The sequence below is a fragment of the Physeter macrocephalus genome, chromosome 6 (genome assembly GCF_002837175.3).
Source record: "Physeter macrocephalus isolate SW-GA chromosome 6, ASM283717v5, whole genome shotgun sequence".
Classification (NCBI taxonomy): Eukaryota; Metazoa; Chordata; class Mammalia; order Artiodactyla; family Physeteridae; genus Physeter; species Physeter macrocephalus.
The window spans coordinates 42,906,140-42,929,799 of NC_041219.1; the positions used below are offsets into that span (position 1 = coordinate 42,906,140).

At 49.2% G+C, this 23,660-nt stretch overlaps 2 protein-coding genes across 4 annotated transcripts in view; one reads left to right on the top strand and one right to left on the bottom strand.

Moving 5' to 3' along the window:
- The window catches only part of LOC102976938 (apolipoprotein L2-like), an 11,743-nt gene extending 2,873 nt beyond the window's left edge, over positions 1–8,870 (bottom strand). The window contains 2 exon segments of the mRNA XM_028490319.2: positions 2,579–2,699; positions 8,675–8,870. Of these exon segments, the coding sequence (XP_028346120.2) occupies positions 2,579–2,699; positions 8,675–8,792 (239 nt within the window). The 5' untranslated portion in view covers positions 8,793–8,870.
- Positions 7,759–23,392, top strand: LOC102976664 (apolipoprotein L3-like). 3 transcript variants are annotated; one of them, XM_055085296.1, is made up of 5 exons: positions 7,759–7,848; positions 10,952–11,072; positions 13,957–14,074; positions 16,262–16,462; positions 22,051–23,392. In XM_055085296.1, exons 2-5 carry the CDS (start codon positions 11,003–11,005, stop codon positions 22,910–22,912), a joined length of 1,251 nt encoding a protein of 416 aa, XP_054941271.1. In that variant the 5' UTR covers positions 7,759–7,848; positions 10,952–11,002; the 3' UTR covers positions 22,913–23,392. The 3 variants fall into 3 exon arrangements, with proteins under 3 accessions (XP_054941271.1, XP_054941274.1, XP_054941272.1); XM_055085299.1 differs by lacking the exon at positions 16,262–16,462; XM_055085297.1 differs by lacking the exon at positions 7,759–7,848 and having other exon boundaries at positions 11,039–11,072; positions 16,363–16,462.
- The last annotated feature ends 268 nt before the right edge of the window (positions 23,393–23,660 follow it).

Here is a 23,660-nt window from a genome sequence, read left to right on the forward strand (position 1 = left end):
CCCAAACTCAGAGATAAAAGTGACCTTAACCATCATTTTGCCTGGCATCTGCTGTCTTCAAGCCTGATGCCCTTGGCCTTCCCAGCTGAAGGTCACTAGGTCCATCCACTGCCCCAGTTGACTGGGAAGCAGGTGATATGCTATCAACCCTGGTTCCCCCTGGACTCTCCAGCCCGCCTCACTGATTCCTGACCCATCACCCAGCACCCCTGACCTCTCAGGGGTCACCAGCCTAACTCATACCTTAGCTGGTGACAGCTTCACATGCCTGCACACCAAGGCCATGTGCAACTTTATGGAACCTCTCAAAGACTCAAGAGACTTTAAGAAACATCCATATGAACTGCTAAGCCCGAAGAGACCTACATTTGCACAAGCTGGTGGAGGAACTTTTCCCCTTTGGTGAGGACTTGTGAAGTCTCGTCAGAATCCCTCAAATTACACAAAATTGGCAGCCACTCATTGTGATGCTGGAGGTCTCACTAAGCCACACGGCCTTCCCACTGGTCAGGGCTACTCTATGTAGATGGGAAGAGGGTCCCAGATGGCAACGGAGAACCCCAGGTCCCAGGCAGGGTGTGGAGGACACAGTCACCCAGGGCCCTCTACGTTCAGCATGAGGGGAGCAAGTCAGGGAGGGAAGAAAGGTGCCCTCTCCCACTCACAGGACCTCTGCTAGGGTCACAGCCCCTTCAGTTTTGTGTCCTAGGGACCCACTCGCCTCACTCTAGTCCTGGCTCTGCTGCCCAAGCCTTCCTACTAGTCTTCCAACCTGGACCCCTCTGCTCCATCCTGACCCCTGGGTCTGACCCTGGTCCAGGCCTCCCTGGGCCTTTGGACGAGATGATTGCACTTGGTTCCCCACCTCTGACCCTGCAGTTCACTCGAAGGCCATCACCACAATCCATCAGATTGAATTGCTATTCCCACTGGACACATGACAAATCTGAGACTCCAAGTCTCAAGCTCAGAGCCCCAGAGCTGGGCAGGGATAGAGCCAGGATCCAACCAGCTCCATCCAATTCCACTCCAGCCTCTCTGCCTTATGGGCCAGCGGGATCCTGCAGTGTTGGTACAGTTCCTAAGATGGAGATTAAAAGGGCTCCAGCCAGAATCCCCAGGAAGGCAAACTGATGGTGTCAGGATTTTCTGACTTGTCCCAAAGGAAGTCCTACTTGGTTCTCATCTACAGGAAGAAGACCCTTGGCTCCTGTCTCTTCCCAACGGCTTTTGAGAGTTAGCATTAGGAACCTGGGCCACCGCAGTGAAAGCTCCGAATCCTAACCACTAAACCACCAGGAAATTCCCTTTAGACACTGTTTTTCAAAGCAGTTGTCTAAATAGTGGTGGCGCAGTGTTGGATCCTCAGGTTCCCTGAAATAGAATATTCTGGACCTCGATGGCCACCTTTATTCATGTAGAGAAAGCATTTTTCCATTTGGAGGCGAACCTGTTGGAGTCACAGGGTCCGGAGAAAAACGGAGGAAGCTATAGGAAGAGACAAACCAAAACCGCATAGAACCAGCTGGAACCAAGGTGGCAAGGTATCTGACCTCACCAGATCCTCAGTCTCATTCTAGGCTGATTTTACTACATTAGCTACTAGATGACACAGCTATACAAATGACCATGACCGGAAGATGCAGACCAAAAAAGGATAAAAAGGGCGTGGCACTCCATTTCCAGGAAAGCCTGACGCCTTCCCTGGTAGATTAATGCTCTGCCTCGCTGTCATTAGCCTCACTCCTCTTCCCTCTGTCTTTACTCTCTAAAATCAAATCCCTCTCACCATGTGGGTGAGAGGTTGATCTGTGAATTAAGTTCCCACTTCTCCATTCTTTGGCCACTGAAGAAAACTTGGTCTGCATGGATCTCAGCTTTGGTTTCGGTTGTTTTTGGTTGCAGAAACCTGAACTAGCATCATCTCTTCTGTACTTTCTTTTAATTCTTGTGCTTATATCAATAACAAGCAAGACTGAAAATAACCTCCTAAAAAGAAGAGCCTTTGCAGTCTATTTATTACCCTGGTTTTGTAAATCAGAAAAGAACAGCATATCTCCCCTAAGACTTAAGGAAGAAGCTCCAGCTCCACCTTCAGCTCCCAAAGCTGAAATTCTATGGAAACGATTCCCTGAACAATTGACTTATGGGACATTAACAATATCTTTAAGTACTCTATAAACATTAAAAAATGACATAATAAAAACTGAAAATAAAATAAAGTTAACATTAATTGAGCACATACTATGTTCAGCCATCATGTGAAGCACTTTGCATGCATGATCTCAGTTTCCTCACAATAAAACCGAACAGATGAAGAAACTAAGGCAGAGAGTAGTTCAGTAACTTGTCCAAGGTCATAACATGCCCCTTCCTTGCAGGTTTCATCTCTTCTCAACCTGAGGCTGTTCACTGCCAGCAAATGACAAGGAGGAAACATTCCCAATGGAAACTTGAGAAGGAACATCCTCGACCCCAACCATAGGATCCTGCCTAGAGGAGGTGTGTCTGCCAGGAGGAAACGAGCCTGGGGCAGGGGGGATGTGGGTGACATTCCTGGTGCGTCCATGCAGGTTACCTGGACAAAACGGCCTTAGTCTCCATTCTCTTCAGGACTTTAGTCAGCAGGAGTAGCAGTTCCTCTCTGCTCATTATGTCCCAGAGACACTCAATGACGTCCTCAAAAAAGCTCTCAACATCTAGATGAAAAGAAAAGGGAATAAGATTAGAAGAATTTATGGTGGAACATAAATGGTATTGAGTATAAAGGGGTTAAAATTCATCTTCCTGAGCAGCAGTCACCCGGGTGACTACTGTTGGTGGAGTTAACCTGCTGTTATGGATGGAACTGTTTCTCTCCCACCCTCGAATCCATGTGTTGAAGCCTGACCCCCCAGGTAGGTGACTGTATTTGAAGATAGGGCCTTTAAGGAGGTAATTATGGTGAAATGAGGTCATAGGTGTGGGGCCCTAATCCAATAAGCTTCCTGTCCTTATTAGAAGAGAAGAGACACCAGATTCTCTCTCTCTCTCTCTCTTTCTCTCTCTCTCTCTCTCTCTCCCTCCCCACTTCCCCCCACCTTACAGAGGACAGGCCAGGCCATGTGAGGACAGAGCGAGAAGTCAGCTGTGATTTGCAAGCCAGGAGGAGATGTCTCACCAGAAACCAACCCAGCCAGTACTTTGATCTTTGACTTCCAGCCTCCAGAACTAATTATCTACTGCTGGGATTTAGATGTCTTTAGGAATCTAAAATTTTAAACCTTTAGAAAGAGAATGAAGACAGGGCACATGTGGTTTATTATTTACCACTTCCAGCAGAGTCTGGAAAGCACCCGATAAATGAATGTTTTCATGTTTTGGCAGTGAAACAAACAAATATTCACATTAAATGGGAAAAAGACTGCAATGACTATAAATAGTCTCAGGTCAGTACAGGGCAAGATTACTGCCCAGATGAGTTACCGAAAACGTGTGTGTTTCAGAAATTTGGAGGTGATAGAATTGCTGATAAGAGACTGGTGACTAGTGTGTATATATGTGTGGGCTGGGACTTGATGTAAAATGGATTTCCCTCTATATCCACACAAAGAGGCATTATTCTTATATCACAGAAGAAGAAAGTGAGACTCAGACAGGATAAGGGACCACCCAAGGCCCGCAAGCAGAAAGGTCAGAAGTTGAATCCAAGGCCAACCATCAGACAATTCTTTGAAGCCTCCTTGTATTTAAAAAACTGTGATTTCTTCATTCTACTCTGTAGTATACTATGGGCCTTCTTTGCAACGAATTTCTGTAGTGTATACAGAAGTAGAAATATAATGTTGTATACACGAAACTTATATAATGCTGTAACCCGATGTTACCTCAATTTAAAAAAAAAGTTTCAGGGGCTTCCCTGGTGGCGCAGTGGTTGAGAGTCCGCCTGCCGATGCAGGGGACACGGGTTCGTGCCCCGGTCCGGGAAGATCCCACGTGCCGCGGAGCGGCTGGGCCCGTGAGCCATGGCCGCTGAGCCTGGGCGTCCGGAGCCTGTGCTCCGCAACGGGAGAGGCCACGGCAGTGAGAGGCCCGCATACCACACACACACACACACAAAATACAATTACAGGTTTGAATTAGGAAAAGTTTCAGACCACACGTCATTGTGTAAAAACTACCATGGGAGAGGATTCCTCTTGCTAATCACAGACACTCCAGGCTGGGCAGTGGAGGGCGAGTCCTCAGGTGCGGGAGGGGTGGGACCCCCGGCTCTGATCCTATGATCAATCCCCATCACCTCTCTCTCCTCTCCAGGCTGGTCCCAGGGGACCCAGCTCCCCAATGGCTCCACCGGACCCAAGCTGAACTGTTGATAAACAGGAGATCACCTTGTTCCGGAGGAGAGTTGATCCTCAGGAATTCACCAGCCCAGGCCTCCCTCAAGGATCCCAGTCAGCTGGGATGGCGGCTCCTGGCTTCTAATCTGCTCTCCCCTCCCTTATCCTTCAGCTTGACTAATTTGCTCTCTAGGGCAGCTCCAGGGAGGACGTGATTTGGTCTCTGAGCAATGCAGTGATGGGGGAGAAGCAATCCTGAGGAAACGAGACTCAAGAAAACGCAGCGCTCATGTGGGTGCGTGGTGATTGTTTAGGTTTTTCTTTTTCCCCCTTCACTAAGGAGAAAGGAACCCAGGGCTTACATGGAGGGAACGCACAGCACCAAATCTGTGCATTGATTGGATGGGGGCGGGTGGGGGAAATAACTGAGCACCTGCGTCTCTGCAGGGGTATTGAGATCTATAGAACCAGTACCAGCCCGAGGCAGTTACACCTGGTAAGCAGGTGCCCTGACAGAGCTGCGGGCAGCTGGGGGGGGAGGGGGGGAGAAGTCTGGGGGAGGGGAGGTTTCAACCTGAAACTAACAAATTCCAGGTAGAGGGGACAGCAACCACACTTGGGCAGGACCTGCTGTGTGGCAGGCATCGGCCCACGCCACGAACACACATTATATTTGATCCTCAAAACAACATAGGGAAATATTATTCTCATTTTACAGGTGAGGTCAGGTAAGGTGCTCCAGGTCACACAGGTGGGAGGTGGCCAAGGCCAGGCTGGGGCTCAGTTCAGGGTCCACTGAGCCTCGCAGAGCAGCTGGGCTGGCAGCAGGGCGAGAGCTGAAGGAAACAGCCTCTGTGATAACGCCCCAGGGTCTGGGAGCAGGAGGGGGCTTGGACAAAGGGAGAGGCCAGGAGAAGCCTCCAGGGATGCTGGTGGACCTCCTCTCCCCTCCCCGGGCCCCGGGGATTCCCATCTGCTGTCCCCGCTCCCCACGGGCTGTCCTGTCCTCACTTCTGAGTCACTTGCTGGGTGGCGGTGCAGGGGTAGGGGGTGAGGAAGTGACCATCTTGGTCCTGGCTCCCTGAGGGGGGGCCCGGGAAGGAGGCTGGGGGGACAGACCCCTGGGTTTGGGGAGCTCCTCTTGGCCCCTCTTGGGGGCTCGAGGATGCTTATCCATCCCGTTCTTGGTTCTTGATTCCTCTGTTGGTTAATTCAGCCTGGAGGCACCACCCTCAATTCTAGGTCACAAGTAGGAACCAGCCAGAGAAGAGGCAGCTGACTACCTAAGTACCAGAAGGCTACTGTGCTCATGGTGGCAGCAGCTGGGGTCTCAGAGTCTTCCCTTCAGCTCGCCCGCCTGTGTCAGGCTGGAAGGAGGTGTCGCTTCACCCTTGGGAAGGAGAAAACAGACTGTGGGCTTGATCATGAGGGAGCAGTGGCTTCAGGGAACAGCGAGGGGCGAGTTCTCTGGTGGGCTCCCCTGGGATGGCCACCAGTGAGTGCCACAGTGGACTTAACCCAGAGAGGTTCTCTGTCTCCTGGGCTCTGCTGGCCGCTAGTTACGGAAAGCTACTCATCTCCCATCAGCTGCCTCCAAGCCCGGTCAGAGTCCTGCTCTCCTGTTACGGCACAAGGAGACGATAATCAGACAGGAGACAGCCATCTGCAAAGTTATAGAAGTGAAGCAATAAAACCAAGTACAGAAAGAAAGATAAGAAGGGAATACTCTGGAAATTGCGTGAGGTTGGGAACACTAGTGTTTACTAATGGGTAATAATTAATAACGATCCAGTGTCTATGACGTGCAGGGCTCCTGAAACTTTGTTCGGCCCTCGTGATATAATGGTATTAGGAGAAGGTGGGGAGCGGTATAAGAAGAAGTATAAAAGTAAGTGAAATTATTATCTTTCCTGGAAGGAAGTAAATAAATAATATCAAAAATTTTCAATCAAGACAAAGAAAAATGGAGTACCTAATGTTTATTAGCTACAGTGGTTGATGACTCCCCACTTTGCATCAGGCACCATTCTAAGTGCCTGGTACGCATTCACTCACTTTTAGTTCTCACAACGACCCTGGAAGCAAGGAAACTGGAGCTCAGAGAGGTTAAGTAATTTACTCAAAGTACCCAGCTAGTGGCAGAGCCCGAATTCAAGTCCAGGTTCCTGTCTCCAGAGCACACGCTCACACTATTCTCTCTCCCAATGTAAGAAATCATTTTAACACATTGATTAACTGCCTAAAGAAAAAGCAAAAAATTAAAGTGGTTTTCCCTGGGAAGGGCTGAGCAGAGCCTACTGTGTGAATCGATTTGTTTTAAAGATATGCACTTATTATTTTGGATTGTTTTAACTCTAGGACAGCAAAAGTCCCTTTATAGTAGTTACTAACCCACCACCTTAAGGATGATGGAAGCAGCTGGATCAAGTGCCAACGAGAAATGAGCCTGATGTGTCTGATGTGACAACTGTCAGTGGAGCAGAAACACTCGTGTGTATAAAGCCAAGGCTCTCTAAGAAAAGTAGGGATAAGAGCAGGGGTTAAACCAGAATATTCGGAGTGAACTGCAACCTTAAACAGATACATTTTCCAGCCGCATCTTGTCCACCCACATAGGCACCCATGGGCTTCTGTCCACTCAAGGGAAGCAAGACTCCTTGCAGGGGAAGTGAATTCCACAGGCCGGCATATCTGCTACTCCAAAGGCAAGGATGCTCTCGAAGATGTTCAGAGCAGTGTTTAGAAGGGGCACCACAGGTAAGTCCTAACGACTTACATATAGTAATAATAATAAAAATAACCATAATAATGATTACTATGATCATGTTTTTAGGCCAGGTTGAGTCTGTGAAAGGCCATGAGTTCATAATAATATTCAAGTGAGAAGAGTTTAGATAAAGTGTACCCAAAAAGGGAGATATAAAGGTCAAAAAAGGTAGCTATGCTCCAAAGAGAGTGAGTATAATGGGAAATATTTCATTGTTAATTGAATTTAATAAGAAGAGGAGTCAAAGTCTATGGGGATATTCCCTTCTGTTTATTTATGGGACTGTTTACGTAGGATTGAGAATGAAAAACAGAACATCCATGGACATCCCAGGCTGGCCTGGTATCACAACAGGGCGATGCTATTCTCCTGTTGGATGTAAAGACGCTCAGAGAACACCAACCTCAGACCACGTTACCCTGAGAGCATGAGGAGATGAGACAGCAAACACTCATCACTGTGCTGCCACCAGCACAGCACTCCCTCCCTTGGCTGAAAAGCATGACAGGCAGCCGCCCGGCGAGGGTAAGGACGCCTAAAGCAGGTTCCTTTCTCTTTCCAAGCCACCCTTGCTCTGCTCATTTCCCGGCTGGTCCATTTCCAGCTCCTGTTCTTTGTTCTCAGACTTGATCTTAACAACACAGTGTTCCTGTGTCCTTGGATGCTTTCCTGCCCACCTGCTCTCATGCAGTTCCACCTCCTCCAAAGCCACTCGCCTCCCCCCTCGACCCTCTGCCTCTCGTCTCAGGGCCTGGACATCAGGTATGTGTTGCTGGGCCCCTCTGCGGCGAGGGGTGACTGTATGACCCAGTCCTGGCTAACAAGGCACAGAAGAACTCAGCAGAGGGCGTCCTGGAGGCTCCCTGCTGTAAGGGACAGGTGGGAGAGGAGAGCTGGCTCGTCCCCTGCCTCCTTCTCTGCCTCGAAGCTGCATGAGCCCGGGAGCCAGGGCAGCCAATTGAAATCCTGACACACAGGGACCAGGAGGCAGGGAGGGGGCGGAGGAGGGCTCGGGCAGAAAGGCTGGATCCTGGAGGACTCCAAACACTTGTCAACGGGGCTGCGCCCTCGACCTCCTCCTTCTGTGCTAGTCTGCCACTCTCGGCCTGGCCCTGACCCGCGTCTGCAGCCTCAGCTGGCTGTGGATGCTGGACGGCGCTCCCTCCTGCTGGACTGCTCTACCGGCCGTCCTCCTCTGTTAGCCTCCGGTCGATAACTTCCCGGAATAGTTGGTAGGAGAAGGGAGGGCTCTGGAGAAGCCTGTCCCCACCCAACTGCATAGCCAGACACGCCCTCCCCTCCCGGTGAGCGGACAGAGAGGCTCACCAAGCACCTCCCTCCACGTAGCTGCCGGGAATCCTCCTTGGTCAGGGAAAGGAGGGGTTAAGCCAGGATCAAGGTCAGAGCCCTTAGCCCAGCCCCCAGGCCTCCTACCGAGCCGCTCCCTGCCTCCCTGGGCCTGGTCCAGGAGCCTGGAGGCCTCCCAGCCGCCTGGCTTCGGATTCCTGCCCAGCCTCCCGGTATTTGCTCAGACCTTTCCTCCCCCTGCAGTGCCTTTCCGCACCTCCTTCACCAGGTTAAAGGTTACCTGTTCTTGGGGGCCGAGCTCCAAAGCCTCCGGCCGCCGCTTCCTTCCCCCAATTCCTCTCCAGGATCTCCTGGAATGTTGCACTTTCCTGGTCTTGTTTCTGTTTGTGTGGAGACATTGTCAGGGGCCTTGTCCATTCTCTGCTGCACCTTCTGCTTCAGGGCCTCCGGGACACCCTCCGCCCTCCCGGGCACAGCCTGGCTAAAACACGAGGTGTGGGACTCGTTAGGGGGACATGAAACAACCAGCTTCTCCATGACACAGCACAACCCCTGTTTCACCTGCGGTCGAGTAATTCCATTTGTTTTCCTAGTCTATCTCGATGAAAAGCTCTTTCTGACAGGTAGTGCTATCAGATTTCTGAATGTTTCTGTTTACGGGCATGCCTTGCTTTCCAAAAGATCATCCTCGGCCAGTAAACTTTGATGAAAGGCCTACATCTGCTTCACCATATGGCATCTTGGTTTGCTAAAGGTTTAGTAGGAACACTCTACATTCAGGTAGCAGGAAACACCTGTATTTCCTCATGTCTCCTTACTCCAGCCATTTTATATATATATATATATATATATATATATATATATTTTTTTTTTTTTTTAATACACTTATTTATTTATTTTTGGCTGCACGCAGCCCTTCTCTAGTTGTGAGCGGGGGCTACTCTTTGTTGTGGTGCACGGGCTTCTCATTGCTGTGGCTTCTCTTGTTGTGGAGCACGGGCTCTAGGCGCGCGGGCTTCAGTAGTTGTGGCACGTGGGCTCAGTAGTTGTGCCTCGCGGGCTCTAGAGCGCAGGCTCAGTAGTTGTGGCGCACAGGCTTAGTTGCTCCGCGGCATGTGGGATCTTCCCGGACCACGGCTCGAACCCGTGTCCCCTGCATTGGCAGGCAGATTCTTAACCACTGCGCCACCAGGGAAGTCCCAAGGATGTTTTATTTTTAATGTTTAATTGGAATAAAATATACAAAACATAAAATTTACCATTTAAACATTTTTAAGCGTACAGTTCAATGGCATTAAGTGCATTCACATTGTTGTGCAAACAGCATAACCATCCAAATCACAGAACATTTTACATCTTGCAAAACTGAAACTCTGGGCTTCCCTGGTGGCGCAGTGGTTGAGAATCTGCCTGCTAATGCAGGGGACACGGGTTCGAGCCCTGGTCTGGGAAGATCCCACATGCCTCAGAGCAACTAGGCCCGTGAGCCATAACTACTGAGCCTGCGTGTCTGGAGCCTGTGCTCTGCAACAGGAGAGGCCGCGATAGTGAGAGACCCGCGCACCGCGATGAAGAGAGACCCCCCGCTCGCCGCAACTAGAGAAAGCCCTCGCACAGAAACGAAGACCCAACATAGCCAGAAATAAATAAATAAATAATTTTTAAAAAAAGACTGAAACTCTATGAACTCATCAAACTTTAACTCCCCTTCCCCCCTCCCACAGCCCCTGGCAACCAGCATTTTACTTTCTCTCTCTATGAATTTGACTTCTCTAGGTGCCTCATATAAGCAGAATCATATGGTGCTTATCTTTTTGTGACTGGCTTATCTCACTTAGCATAATGTCCTCAAATTTCATCATGTTATAGCATATGTCCGAATGTCCTTTTTTAATGTCAATACTATTCCATTGTCAGTATACACCACATTTTTCTTATCCTATCATCCACTGATGGAAGCTTGGGTGGCTTCACCTTTGGGCTATTGTGAATAATGTTGCTATGAACGGCAGTGTACCAATATGTCTTATAGACTCTGCTTTCAATTAGTTTTGGTCTATAGCCGGAAGTGGAATGGCCGATCACGTGGTAATTCTACATTTAAGTTTCTGAGGCACCGTCATACTCATACTGTTTTCCACAGCGGCTAGATGCTGTTATTTTTAAAGCCATATTTTAGCACAACAGTGAGACCAGACCAGGATCTCCTTGGTTGCCCGGCTGCCAGGAGGATAGAGGCTGGTGGTGCCCCCTGGCACATGCCCCAGGATGTCTGGTGGTGTGGCTCTCACAGACCCCTCTCCATCACAGCCCCCCCTCCACTCTCACACGCCACTCCTTGCCCCTCCTGTTTTGGGATCTGCTGAACTTGAGGCTATTTCCTCTCTCTGGGTAAAGGTTGTCTGCAAAGTACTTAGTGTCGACACTTAGCAGAGTGCCTTTCAACTTCAAATGTCTAATCCAAATCAATTACTCAACTACCTGTTTTACATTAGGATCCAAAATCTGTTGTTAACTCTGAGAATGTGACCAGTTATCTTAAACATTATACTGTCAGCTGAAAAAAAGGCACGACGTGAGACCTGTGAGTTGTTTCATCTGGGGCGAAATGAGGACTGCAGCCCAGGAGACGGCATTTCAGACAGCTCTGAGAAACTGCTCCAAAGAGGCGGGGGAAGGTCAGTATAGATGTGATTTTAGTGAAGGGGGAATACATGCTATCGAGCACATATTTTTTGCAGAAGGTTTCTGCTAGTCTCGTGAAGGTTACTGCTAGTCACGAGCCGCATATGTCACCATGAAGGATGTTAGTGCTTTTCTAGATACGAGGAGATGCAAGGATTGGGCTCATAAAATCTTCTCCTGAAAATATCTAACTATCTGAAGACCCGTTCTGCCAGTTTTTCCCAGAGCACAGAGCGCCTCATTCCTGCTCTCCACCCTGAGCTCCTTTCAGGGGGTGTTGAAAGTCAGCGGCTGCAGCGGCTCATGATTTAAACCTTGTAGAGGCAGGTGGCAAGTGCCCATGGCAGGTGCCAATTTGTAGTTGACAATACGTACATTAAAATGAAACACAGTTGTCTTGATTTCAACATAAAAATATTAAAAGAGTGGGCTTGATTTTATTGGTCATCTCTATACTTAGTTCTAAACCTTCCAGAGGCTGACAACTGTTAACTCCCTCAGGGCCCAATTTTCCCACCAGAGGAAAGACCAGTAGGATTGTCCAGTGGATGATGCTGGCGGCCTGGCAGCCAGTGGCCGAGACCAGTTCCCCTGAGGTCACCGGGTGCTGTCTGCGTGGAGTGTGATCCCCTGTGCTCTGCATCTGGTGCCCGTCTCTGCCAGCCACTCGGAGGACCCAAAAGCCCCCATGGTCACATGTTCAGTCTAAAGCTCCCTATCCACTCTCACTGTCCCTATGAAAAAAGGACAATGGGCAGGTGGGTCATGGCTCTGGACACACAACCTCCTGCTGTCCAGCCTGTGGGAGCCATTCGCGCCTCCCCCCCGGGTATGGAGAGATTGGGTGGGCAGGGCTCGTGGGGGCCGTGGCCCTGTGCCTCTGGCTGCTGACCTTTCCAGGCTCCACCAGGTGACACTGGTGACGTCTGCCAGGCACCTTCCTAAGCAATTTTCTGGTTACCTCCTCCCTGAGTTGGCATCGCCATCACCGTGGGTTGAAATTGCTGTGGACCAAAGCTTTTAGCCAAGGCCTCGACTCTGGAGCCGTAGCCATCCTGGGGGACTTCTCTTGTGATGTTGGGGGTCACATTGAGGCCGATTTTATAGTCACTAGACCTTTAGGGTCTCCGAATGGGGTGGTCTCAGCTTATGACCCTGGAGTGAAGAGATGCTTAATCCTCACCTCGATTTGAGTCTACAGCCCCCGTCTAGTTGCTCTACCATGAGCCTGTCTTTATGGAGGCCACTAATGTTCAGCGACCGTTCTGCATTCTCATCAGAGGACATCTATGTCAACCTGGCTACAGCTCATATGGATGTTTAATCCAGTTCTGCATCTCACATTGGTATTGTTTGGCTAAAGTCATGCTAGTGAAAGGGAAAAGAATCAGGAGGAAGGAAGTTTACAGAAAACAATGACAAAAAATAACTTTAAGCGAGGAGCAGTGTTTGCAAGTGTCAAATGTCAAATGTCAACCTTGGTTTGAATCTTTGGCCCTCCCCTGATTTGGTGGAAGAAAGCTCCGGCCTCTCCCTTCCCCTCGGAGGATTCCTTATCTGCAAAATCACATTATATACCTGGCATATGTTACAGGTGATTGTAAGACCAGACTTACAGTGTGTGTGGTCCTCATGGGATAACACCCATCACTCCTCCGTCCCTCCCTCAAAAGCTGGGAGGAGCTGGCCACGATGCCCCAGGGACATTTCCTAGGATGAAGCAGCCCTGATAGAAGGCCCACTCCAGCCACTTCTGCTTGGGGCAAAGCAGAAAAGTCCACCAGCAGTCCAGCTGCACCACTTACAGGCTGTGGGACCTTTTCTTCTCCATTTCCTTACCTGTAAAATGGAGCCAACACTTCTTAGAGCTGATGGGAGGTTAAACAGGAAATGTGTGGATGGTGCCAGCACAGCACCTGACACGCACGCTCAGACCTCCATCCACGGTGGCTCTTTGCTCAGGAACCAAACAGGAAACAGGACTGGCTTTCTGCTGTAGACCTTCCTGAGTTGCCAGGTCACTGGCCTTCCTGTAAAAGTCTTCCATTTGGAGAGGAGAGATCTGTTGTCAAATGTAAATAAGCCAAGGGAGAAAAGAGCAGCGTGCTCTCAGCCCTTCCCACAAACTTTGCATCCATCCAAATGGCCTTGACCACCAAGGCTGGGCCTCCTCTTGTGGGTCACTAGGACCCAAAGGCACTGGTGCTGTTCCTGTCATCAGGGCCAAGTCTAGAGACTTGATCAAAAGGAGTAGGAGGGTCATGGACAGAGTGGCTGAGGGGTGAACTTAGGCCTCTCTCTAGGGTACCATGGGAGCAGAGCAGGGGACAGTGGACTCTGCAGGGGAGGGTCCTGGAGGGCTTCTCAGAGGAGGTGATGCCAGATTTAGGCTTTGGAAGATGAGCATGATTTTTCAAGTTGGTAGGAGCGGGTGTCCCTGGCAGAAGTTCCTGGGTGAGCAAATGCCAAGAAGCCATGTGGGCGTGGCACACAGCCGCAGCAATATGCCCAGTATGCAGTGAGCATCTGGTATGTTCTGGGACTCTATCGAGTGCTGAAGGTAAATAAGGCAGGCAGGCTGGCGAGTGTGGGCGGGTGCACAGTGCAGGGGGTTCATGGAAGAAGCCCATGGTGTGGGGGCAGTGATTGGCCAAGGGCCTCACAGTCTGTTGGTGGAAGGTCTTCCTTCAAGGAGCCCGAGGCGAGGCAAGATGTGCTGAGCCCAGTAGGACCTGGAATGTCAGGGCTGGACTTGTTTCTCTATGGGAGTCAGCATCAGAGTGAGAATAGCCCAGGGTGAGGCCTAGTGGGCACAGTGTTTGTTTGACCTGAGTGACTCAGAGGTGAAGGCTTTCACTTTCCTTTTTGCTTCTCTAGGTATATCTGGGCCCAGAGCGTATGTGTGGCTATTGCAGAGACGCACAGCTAGTGGCTGCATCTGCACAGCTGAGAACAACTGGATCTTGTTCACACTCAGCCAGAGGAAGGTTCCTGGGTAAGTAGGGGGGTGTAGGATCCCCACCCATCTCCCCATCCTCAGGACAACTGTCTGGGAAAAGTATGACTGTCACTGATTGACGGAAGAAGGAAGATCGAAGCTCAGAGAGATGAGGTCATGGGCCCGAGGTGGCAGGTTAAGCAGGGGCAGAGCCTGGATTTGGAGGCGGGTTTGTCTGACTGCTTCCTCCCGCCCCCTGGGCCCCTAAACAGCGCAGAGGGAGGGCGACACCTGCTCAGGTGAGCTCAGCTTGAGATGCAGACTCCTGAGACATGAGTGGTGACCCCAGGAGGAAGGTGGGTGTTGGGGGGTACTCAGTCCTTTGGGAAATTTGGAGGAAGCAGAGTGGGTGGAGGAGGGTATAGATATCAGAACCTCTCCTCCTGTGGCCTGGCCACCTTGAAGCAGCCCCCAGGGTGCTGTGGTGACGCTGAAGGGGCTCAAGGATTGCTTCGGAGACACAAGGAACCAAGGTTTGCTCACCCACCCTGGCTCTGAGTGCCTGCTCAGTGCCAGGCCCTGGGGGGACACTGAGGCCTGAGAGGGGAGGGCCAGGACACCAAGCAGGGAGATGCAGGGCTTTGTCTTCCGGTGCTCACCGGGGCCCACTGCTCAGGATGTGAGTGACGGGTGGTCCTGTGCGGGGAAGATGACCCCGCTGAGGAAGTGGTATGACCTGGCTGCAGAGACCCGCACCGTGTTTGCTGTTGTGCGATCTTGAGATGAAAAGTCACCTGTACACCTGTGTCAACGAAAATAATCAATAACAAAGGTGTAGGAGGAGTAGAAAAGGGTTTTCTTTGAACTAACTGAGTTCTCTAGCCCAGAAGACAACCTCTCAGACAACTCTGAGGAGCTGCTCTGGAGAAGCATGGTTTTCAGCACAGCTTTATGTCTTGTCAGAACAAAGACCATCAGACGGGTCAGGGATAATTTTCTTCAAGGTTTCACAAAATACAGAACAGCATGTACACGGCGAGTCAGTGTGGCCTTGGCACCTAGGAAGGAAATCCTAACGTGGAAGGAATACCGCACTGGCTTCCCAGGAAGGGAGGCATTTCATCTTTATTTTTAATAGGGACATTCTTTACTTCTGGTCAATGCGCCATCTTCTTTAATAACTAAAATCGATGTATGGTGTATGTTTGATAGGCCAAAACCAAGTGTTTTAGTTAGCATAAATTCAAGTAAACTCATGTATAAGCCGGAATCACCTCCCTATATCTCAATATGTGAAAATTCTTTTATCACGTGTGACCCTAACGGGGCAGGGGGGCGTGAGCTTAGATCTATGCATTTATACAGGCAGAGACACACCTAGAAACATCAGGGTTATTAAAATCACATCCCCACCTCTAACATACCTGTGTCAGAAGGCCTGGTGGTGGCCTCCCCTCTGCCTACCGAGAGCTGTGTGACCCTCGGCAAGTCACCTCCCCTGGAATTGTTTGTTCACATCTCTCACCTATCTTTTAAAAACTGGTTTCAGCCTTTTCCTGTGGATTTCTAGGCTCTCTGTGTGTTGGGGATATTGACTTTCTCTACTGTAAGTATTGCAAACAGTGCCTGCCGGTCTCTGATTGTTTTCTGACCTGGTTTACGGTGTCCTTTACAATTTTTAATCTTCAAGAGGTCAAATAGATCAGAACTTCTTTTACAGCTTGTGGGATTTCTGTGTGAATTAGAAAGGTTTCCTTAAATCAACATTATTATTATTATTATTATTATTATTTTTTTTTTTTGCGTTATGCGGGCCTCTCACTGTTGTGGCCTCTCCCGTTGCGGAGCACAGGCTCCGGACGCGCAGGCTCAGCGGCCATGGCTCACGGGCCCAGCCGCTCCGCGGCATGTGGGATCTTCCCGGACCGGGGCACGAACCCACGTCCCCTGTATCGGCAGGCGGACGCGCAACCACTGCGCCACCAGGGAAGCCCCAACATTATTTTTAATATTTCTTTTAGTACCTTTGTAGTTTTTTCTCTCTGGTTAAATCAGGTCCCTTTGGGATTAAATGATTCATTGATTAGAAGCTTTTTGTTTCTTCTCCGCCTCTTCCTCTTCTTATTCCCACTTCTGCCCTCCCTTTCTTTCTAATTTCACACGGGTGGAACTGGGGTTGTGCTGTGTCATCGAGAAGCTGGTTGTTTCATGTCCCCCTAACGAGTCCCACACCTCGTGTTTTAGCCAGGCTGTGCCCGGGAGGGCGGAGGGTGTCCCGGAGGCCCTGAAGCAGAAGGTGCAGCAGAGAATGGACAAGGCCCATGACAATGTCTCCACACAAACAGAAACAAGACCAGGAAAGTGCAACATTCCAGGAGATCCTGGAGAGGAATTGGGGGAAGGAAGCGGCGGCCGGAGGCTTTGGAGCTCGGCCCCCAAGAACAGGTAACCTTTAACCTGGTGAAGGAGGTGCGGAAAGGCACTGCAGGGGGAGGAAAGGTCTGAGCAAATGCCGGGAGGCTGGGCGGGAATCCGAAGCCAGGCGGCTGGGAGGCCTCCAGGCGCCTGGACCAGGCCCAGGGAGGCAGGGAGCGGCTCGGTAGGAGGCCTGGGGGCTGGGCTAAGGGCTCTGACCTTGATCCTGGCTTAACCCCTCCTTTCCCTGACCAAGGAGGATTCCCGGCAGCTACGTGGAGGGAGGTGCTTGGTGAGCCTCTCTGTCCGCTCACCGGGAGGGGAGGGCGTGTCTGGCTATGCAGTTGGGTGGGGACAGGCTTCTCCAGAGCCCTCCCTTCTCCTACCAACTATTCCGGGAAGTTATCGACCGGAGGCTAACAGAGGAGGACGGCCGGTAGAGCAGTCCAGCAGGAGGGAGCGCCGTCCAGCATCCACAGCCAGCTGAGGCTGCAGACGCGGGTCAGGGCCAGGCCGAGAGTGGCAGACTAGCACAGAAGGAGGAGGTCGAGGGCGCAGCCCCGTTGACAAGTGTTTGGAGTCCTCCAGGATCCAGCCTTTCTGCCCGAGCCCTCCTCCGCCCCCTCCCTGCCTCCTGGTCCCTGTGTGTCAGGATTTCAATTGGCTGCCCTGGCTCCCGGGCTCATGCAGCTTCGAGGCAGAGAAGGAGGCAGGGGACGAGCCAGCTCTCCTCTCCCACCTGTCCCTTACAGCAGGGAGCCTCCAGGACGCCCTCTGCTGAGTTCTTCTGTGCCTTGTTAGCCAGGACTGGGTCATACAGTCACCCCTCGCCGCAGAGGGGCCCAGCAACACATACCTGATGTCCAGGCCCTGAGACGAGAGGCAGAGGGTCGAGGGGGGAGGCGAGTGGCTTTGGAGGAGGTGGAACTGCATGAGAGCAGGTGGGCAGGAAAGCATCCAAGGACACAGGAACACTGTGTTGTTAAGATCAAGTCTGAGAACAAAGAACAGGAGCTGGAAATGGACCAGCCGGGAAATGAGCAGAGCAAGGGTGGCTTGGAAAGAGAAAGGAACCTGCTTTAGGCGTCCTTACCCTCGCCGGGCGGCTGCCTGTCATGCTTTTCAGCCAAGGGAGGGAGTGCTGTGCTGGTGGCAGCACAGTGATGAGTGTTTGCTGTCTCATCTCCTCATGCTCTCAGGGTAACGTGGTCTGAGGTTGGTGTTCTCTGAGCGTCTTTACATCCAACAGGAGAATAGCATCGCCCTGTTGTGATACCAGGCCAGCCTGGGATGTCCATGGATGTTCTGTTTTTCATTCTCAATCCTACGTAAACAGTCCCATAAATAAACAGAAGGGAATATCCCCATAGACTTTGACTCCTCTTCTTATTAAATTCAATTAACAATGAAATATTTCCCATTATACTCACTCTCTTTGGAGCATAGCTACCTTTTTTGACCTTTATATCTCCCTTTTTGGGTACACTTTATCTAAACTCTTCTCACTTGAATATTATTATGAACTCATGGCCTTTCACAGACTCAACCTGGCGCAATAAAACATGATCCTCGTAATCATTACCTATTATTATTATTATTATTATTATTATAATACGTGGGTGCCCCTTCTAAACACTGCTCTGAACATCTTCGAGAGCATCCTTGCCTTTGGAGTAGCAGATATGCCGGCCTGTGGAATTCACTTCCCCTGCAAGGAGTCTTGCTTCCCTTGAGTGGACAGAAGCCCATGGGTGCCTATGTGGGTGGACAAGATGCGGCTGGAAAATGTATCTGTTTAAGGTTGCAGTTCACTCCGAATATTCTGGTTTAACCCCTGCTCTTATCCCTACTTTTCTTAGAGAGCCTTGGCTTTATACACACGAGTGTTTCTGCTCCACTGACAGTTGTCACATCAGACACATCAGGCTCATTTCTCGTTGGCACTTGATCCAGCTGCTTCCATCATCCTTAAGGTGGTGGTGCCTGAAACCAACCCAGTCTTGTGGCTTACTTACTAAAGTGACTTCTGCTTTGTTAAAGTTAAAAAAATACAAAGTAATAAGTGCATATGGTTAAAACAAATCAATTCATACAGAGGGTTCTGCTCATTACTGCCCAAGGAAAAGCTTTTTCTTTAGACAGTTAATCGATATCGCTAAATGATATTATTACATTGGGAGAGAGAATAGTGTGAGCGTGTGCTCTGGAGACAGGAACCTGGACTTGAATTCCTGCCCTAGCACAAGCTGGGTGCTTTGAGTAAATTACTTAACCTCTCTGAGCTTCAGTTTCCTTCCTTACAAGGTCGTTGTGAGAACTAAAAGTGAGTGAATGCATACCAGGCACTTAGAATGGTGCCTGATGCAAAGTGGGGAGTCACCAACCGCAATAGCTAACAAATATTAGGTATTGTGTTTTTCTTTTTCTTGATTTAAAAATTTTGATATTATTTATTTACTTTACCAGGAAAGATAATGATTTCATTTACTTTTCTACTTTTTCTTATACCCCTCCCTACCTTCTCCTAGTATCATTATATCACTAGTTTTCTATCCTCTGTTAGAAAACTTCGTAGTTGTAAGCACTTTATTTACACCTTCATTTCTTAGGCCCTCAAATGGAGCCAGTACTTCTTGACTCCCCACTTTGAAAAATGAGGTATTAATCCTCCTCCTCCCTTCAGTGCTTCACCTCCCAGCTTCTAGCAGTGTAATTTAATTTTTATATTGATTAACAAGTACATTTACTTCTCATATTTAAAGTGGTTTTTTTGGTTTGTTTGTTTTTTGCGGTACGCAGGCCTCTCACTGTTGTGGCCTCTCCCACTGCGGAGCACAGGCTCCGGACGCGCAGGCCCAGCGGCCATGGCCCACGGGCCCAGCCGCTTCGCGGCATGCGGGATCCCCCCGGACCGGGGCACGAACCCGCGTCCCCTGCATCGGCAGGCGGACTCTCAAGCACTGCGCCACCAGGGAAGCCCCTAAAGTGTTTTATTTTAAAAGATAAAAATTATTTTATAATGACTATAAATGAAATACAAACTTAAAAATTTTTGAATCACTATATTTTACACCTACAAATTATATATTGTATATGAGCTGTACTTCAATTTTTAAAAGTCTCCAAAATAATCAAAATTGGAAAGCCAGGACTTGCACATAAATAAATTTACTTTAGACTTTTTAAAAAAAATCAAACAGAGGGTTTACATTTTTGTGATGTTTTAAATACTGTTTTCGTTTTTTTTTTCTGGTGAAGTTGTCACCAGCTAAGGTATGAGTTAGGCTGGTGACCCCTGAGAGGTCAGGGGTGCTGGGTGATGGGTCAGGAATCAGTGAGGCGGGCTGGAGAGTCCAGGGGGAACCAGGGTTGATAGCATATCACCTGCTTCCCAGTCAACTGGGGCAGTGGATGGACCTAGTGACCTTCAGCTGGGAAGGCCAAGGGCATCAGGCTTGGAGACAGCAGATGCCAGGCAAAATGATGGTTAAGGTCACTTTTATCTCTGAGTTTGGGTTTTTTTTTTTAATTCTAAGTACGCAGAGCTAGCCGTTCCTCAAAGTCTCAGGCACGGTCCCCTGGACTGTCCTGACATTTGACCCCAATGGCAAATTTGGGAGATCCCCAAAGCTACCATCAGGGCTGAGAATTCCCTAGAAAGAGGCACAGAACTCCCTGAACACTGTCACGATCCCAGTTACGGTGCATTACAGGGAAGGATGCCGGTTCCCATCAGCCACAGGGCAGAGTCTGGGCGGGTTTCACACAGGAAGCTTCCGTCGTCCTCAGGACGTGTCACTGTCCTGGATTCAGTGTGCGGCAGGGCACACGGAGCACTGCCCGCCAGGGACGTTCACCCTGTTTAAAGCAATATATTCTGACTCTGGTTAAAACGATAAGGAAGACTCTCTTCAGGACTATCGTGATAGGTGTGGAGACCATTGCAGCAGAGGAGACAGATGCGCTCAAGTCCGAATACAGCAAAGATGAGTGGGGATTTGTAGCCAATGATCAGAGCGAGGACGTGGGATGGAAAATCACTGCGAGGAGACATCGAGGGCAGGGGGGTTCTTGTGGAAATTTGCTAACAGGATTCTTGCTCAAAGCAAGTAAAGGACGTATGCATCAACGGTGGGAGAGGAGGAGTTTGATCAGATACCAAACATGGTAAGATCTCAACAGTGGGAAGGCTTCTCACTAAACTGACTTGGACAAGTTTTTGCTGAGACTGGGCAATACAGGCCGTCAAGGACAGGACACCAAGGGCAGAGGTTGAGGCCTATTGGAGAAGAGGGCTCAGAAGAGCCTGACTAAAACTTGACCAAGGAGAGAACCTTTTTCAACGGGACCCTCAGCGTATGGAGTTTTATTTGGGTTCAGTCACTTGCTGCCCGCACAGCTGACCTGTTGTCTCCCGCCCTCCCGGAGGTCAGACTAACGCCCTAGTGTCCAGCTCCTCCAGAGGTCAGATGTGATACCACGTGACCCAGAGGCCCCATCACATGTCACCCTGTTAGACTGTCCAGTGGCCAAAGGCCCAGGCAGACGAGGACACTCCTATCAGCCAGAATATTCTAGGGGCTCAGGGACCACTTCCCAGTAGCCAAGGGCAAAGAGCAGGTTGACTCCTCACTAGACACTAAGGTTCTCTGAATGAAGGGTTTGCTGCTCCAATCCCACTTCTCTGTGTTTATCTGTGGAGTTCCCAGTCTACCTACTCTTTGGAAGTGATTGTGCTGACCTACCTCTGAGGCGTCTTTATCGAATCCCTATCTTAAAAGAGTGTCCTTGTCCACAGATGAATGGATAAAGAAGATGTAGCACATATATACAGTGGACTATTACTCAGCCATGAAAAGAAACAAAATTGAGTTATCTGTAGTGAGGTGGATGGACCTAGAGACTGTCATACAGAGTGAAGTAAGTCAGAAAGAGAAAAACAAATACCATATGCTAACACATGTACATGGAATCTAAAAAAAAAAAAAAAAAAAAAAAGGTTCTGATGAACCTAGGGGCAGGACAGGAATAAAGACACAGATGTAGAGAATGGACTTGAGGACTCAGGGAGGGAGAAGGGTAAGCTGGGACGAAGTGAGAGAGTGGCATGGACATATATACACTACCAAATGTAGAATAGATAGCTGGTGGGAAGCAGCCCCATAGCACAGGGAGATCAGCTGGGTGCTTTGTGACCACCTAGAGGGGTGGGTTAGGGAGAGTGGGAGGAAGATGCAAGAGGGAGGGGATATGGGGATATACGTATGCATATAGCTGATTCACTTTGTTATACAGCAGAAACTAACACACCACTGTAAAGCAATTATACTTCAATAAAGATGTTAAAAATTTTTTTTTAAATAAAGGTAAGGATACAAAGAAAAAAAAACAGTATCCTAAGATGAACTTTTAAAAATTTATTCCATGATTGAATAAGTATATGGAGCATCTACAAGGTACAAAACGTGTTTAATGTTGAAAAAAAATTTACATTTGTAAAATTCTTTTCTATTTGATTTATAATAAAATCTCTATAATTTATGTAGGGTAGATCTTGTTGAGCCTATTTTATGGACAAGCAATCTATCTTTCTAATCCCTTGACCTTCATTGTTACAGGGAAGAAGCAGATGCACTGCATGAATATCCGAATGAGCTGAAAACAGACTTGGCCGTGGGGGATCAAGACACACTCCAAGAAGATCAGCTGGACAGGAAGAGGTTTTTGGAGGAGTTTCCTCGGGTGAAGCAGGAGCTTGAGGAGGGCATAAAAAAGCTCCACGCACTTGCAGACAAGGCTGACAAGGTACACAAGGGCTGCACCATCTCCAATGTGGCAGCTGCCTCTGCTGGCACTGTGTCTGGTGTCCTGACCATCCTTGGCCTGACTCTGGCACCCGTGACAGCAGGGGCCAGTCTGGCACTCTTAGCCACTGGGGTAGGGCTGGGAGCAGCGGCTGCTGTGACCAGTGTGTCCGCCACCATCGTGGAATCTGTAGGCACGTCGGCAGCAGAAACCGAAGCCAGTCGCCTTACGGCAACTGCTGACAACAACGAGGAGGGGTTTGCGGGGATTGTATGTAACAACACAGTCAAGTTGGCTTCCTCTATAGAGAAATTCTGCCAAGCCACGCAAGAAATTAAGAACAACGTCCGTGCCATCAAGTTGGCCAAAGTCAACCCTAACTTAGCAGCCCGTGCTAAGCGCTTCACGGCCACTGGGCAAGTCTCAGTCAAAGGCGGGAGGCAGGTGCAGACAGCTTTCAGAGGCACGGCTCTGGCAATGACCAAAGGAGCCCGGATTGCGGGTGTGGCCACCGCAGGTGTCTCCCTTCTGGTGGACGTGGCCTTCCTGGTGAAAGATGCAAAGCACTTGCTTGAGGGGGCAAAGACGGAGTCGGCTGAAAGGCTGAGGCAGCAGGCCCGGGAGCTGGAGAAGAAGTTGGAGGTGCTCACCCGCGTCTATGAGCGGCTGCAGTAGGGCTGGACTCCGCCACTCCTCGAGCTGTGCAGGGACCAGGGACACTTGTGGGGCCAAGGTGCAGAGGCACCTTGTTAGAGGAAAAAAGAGAGTGAGACAAAAAGATAAAAGTGGGGAAGATGGGCTGTTCTCTCTGATTCTTGTTTTGTTCTGTTGGCTGGACTATGCCATTTTCCTAGAGGAAGAGAAATCCTTAAACCCTCTTGTATTCAAAACCTGTAATTTGCATCCCTAAATTCTCCCTCTTGGCTCGAGTTGAGCCACAAAACTTCAAGTACCGCTGTTCAAAAATTATTTCAAAAAATCACAGAATAAATGTCCCCTTTTTTTTTGAGAGCTTTATTAATGTTTAATTAAATGTTTACCAGGGTTTCTTACACTTTTATAAAACAGGCTGATTTCATATCAGTCTTCACAATCATGTTCATATATGGAGAGAAACAACAGTCCAAAAAAATGAAATCATCCTGTGTATATTGTTTTGAAGCTCTGCACTTAGTATATCATAGACATCTTTCTATGCAGTAGTGATTGTTAATAGCTTTATGGGTTCCATTGTATAAATATAATATTTAATTAGTTCCTAATGACAGATATTTAAGGGTTTTTTTGGTTTTTGGGGTTTTTTTTAACATCTTTATTGGAGTAAATGTCACCTTTTGTGTTCATCTCTCTAGATCAATTTCCACTGCAGTAGTTTTTAAAAACCTTAATAGGAAACTAAAACCTTTTTATTTGCCCAACAATC

What these genes read in the sequence shown, in the direction of transcription:
- LOC102976664 (XM_055085296.1), top strand. Translation starts at nt 11,003, where the DNA reads ATGAGGACTGCAGCCCAGGAGACGGCATTTCAGACAGCTCTGAGAAAC. An exon ending in CTCCAAAGAGGCGGGGGAAG is followed by an intron (nt 11,073 to 13,956) that starts GTCAGTATAGAT and finishes TTGCTTCTCTAG; the next exon opens with GTATATCTGGGCCCAGAGCG. An exon ending in AGCTCGGCCCCCAAGAACAG is followed by an intron (nt 16,463 to 22,050) that starts GTAACCTTTAAC and finishes TCATTGTTACAG; the next exon opens with GGAAGAAGCAGATGCACTGC.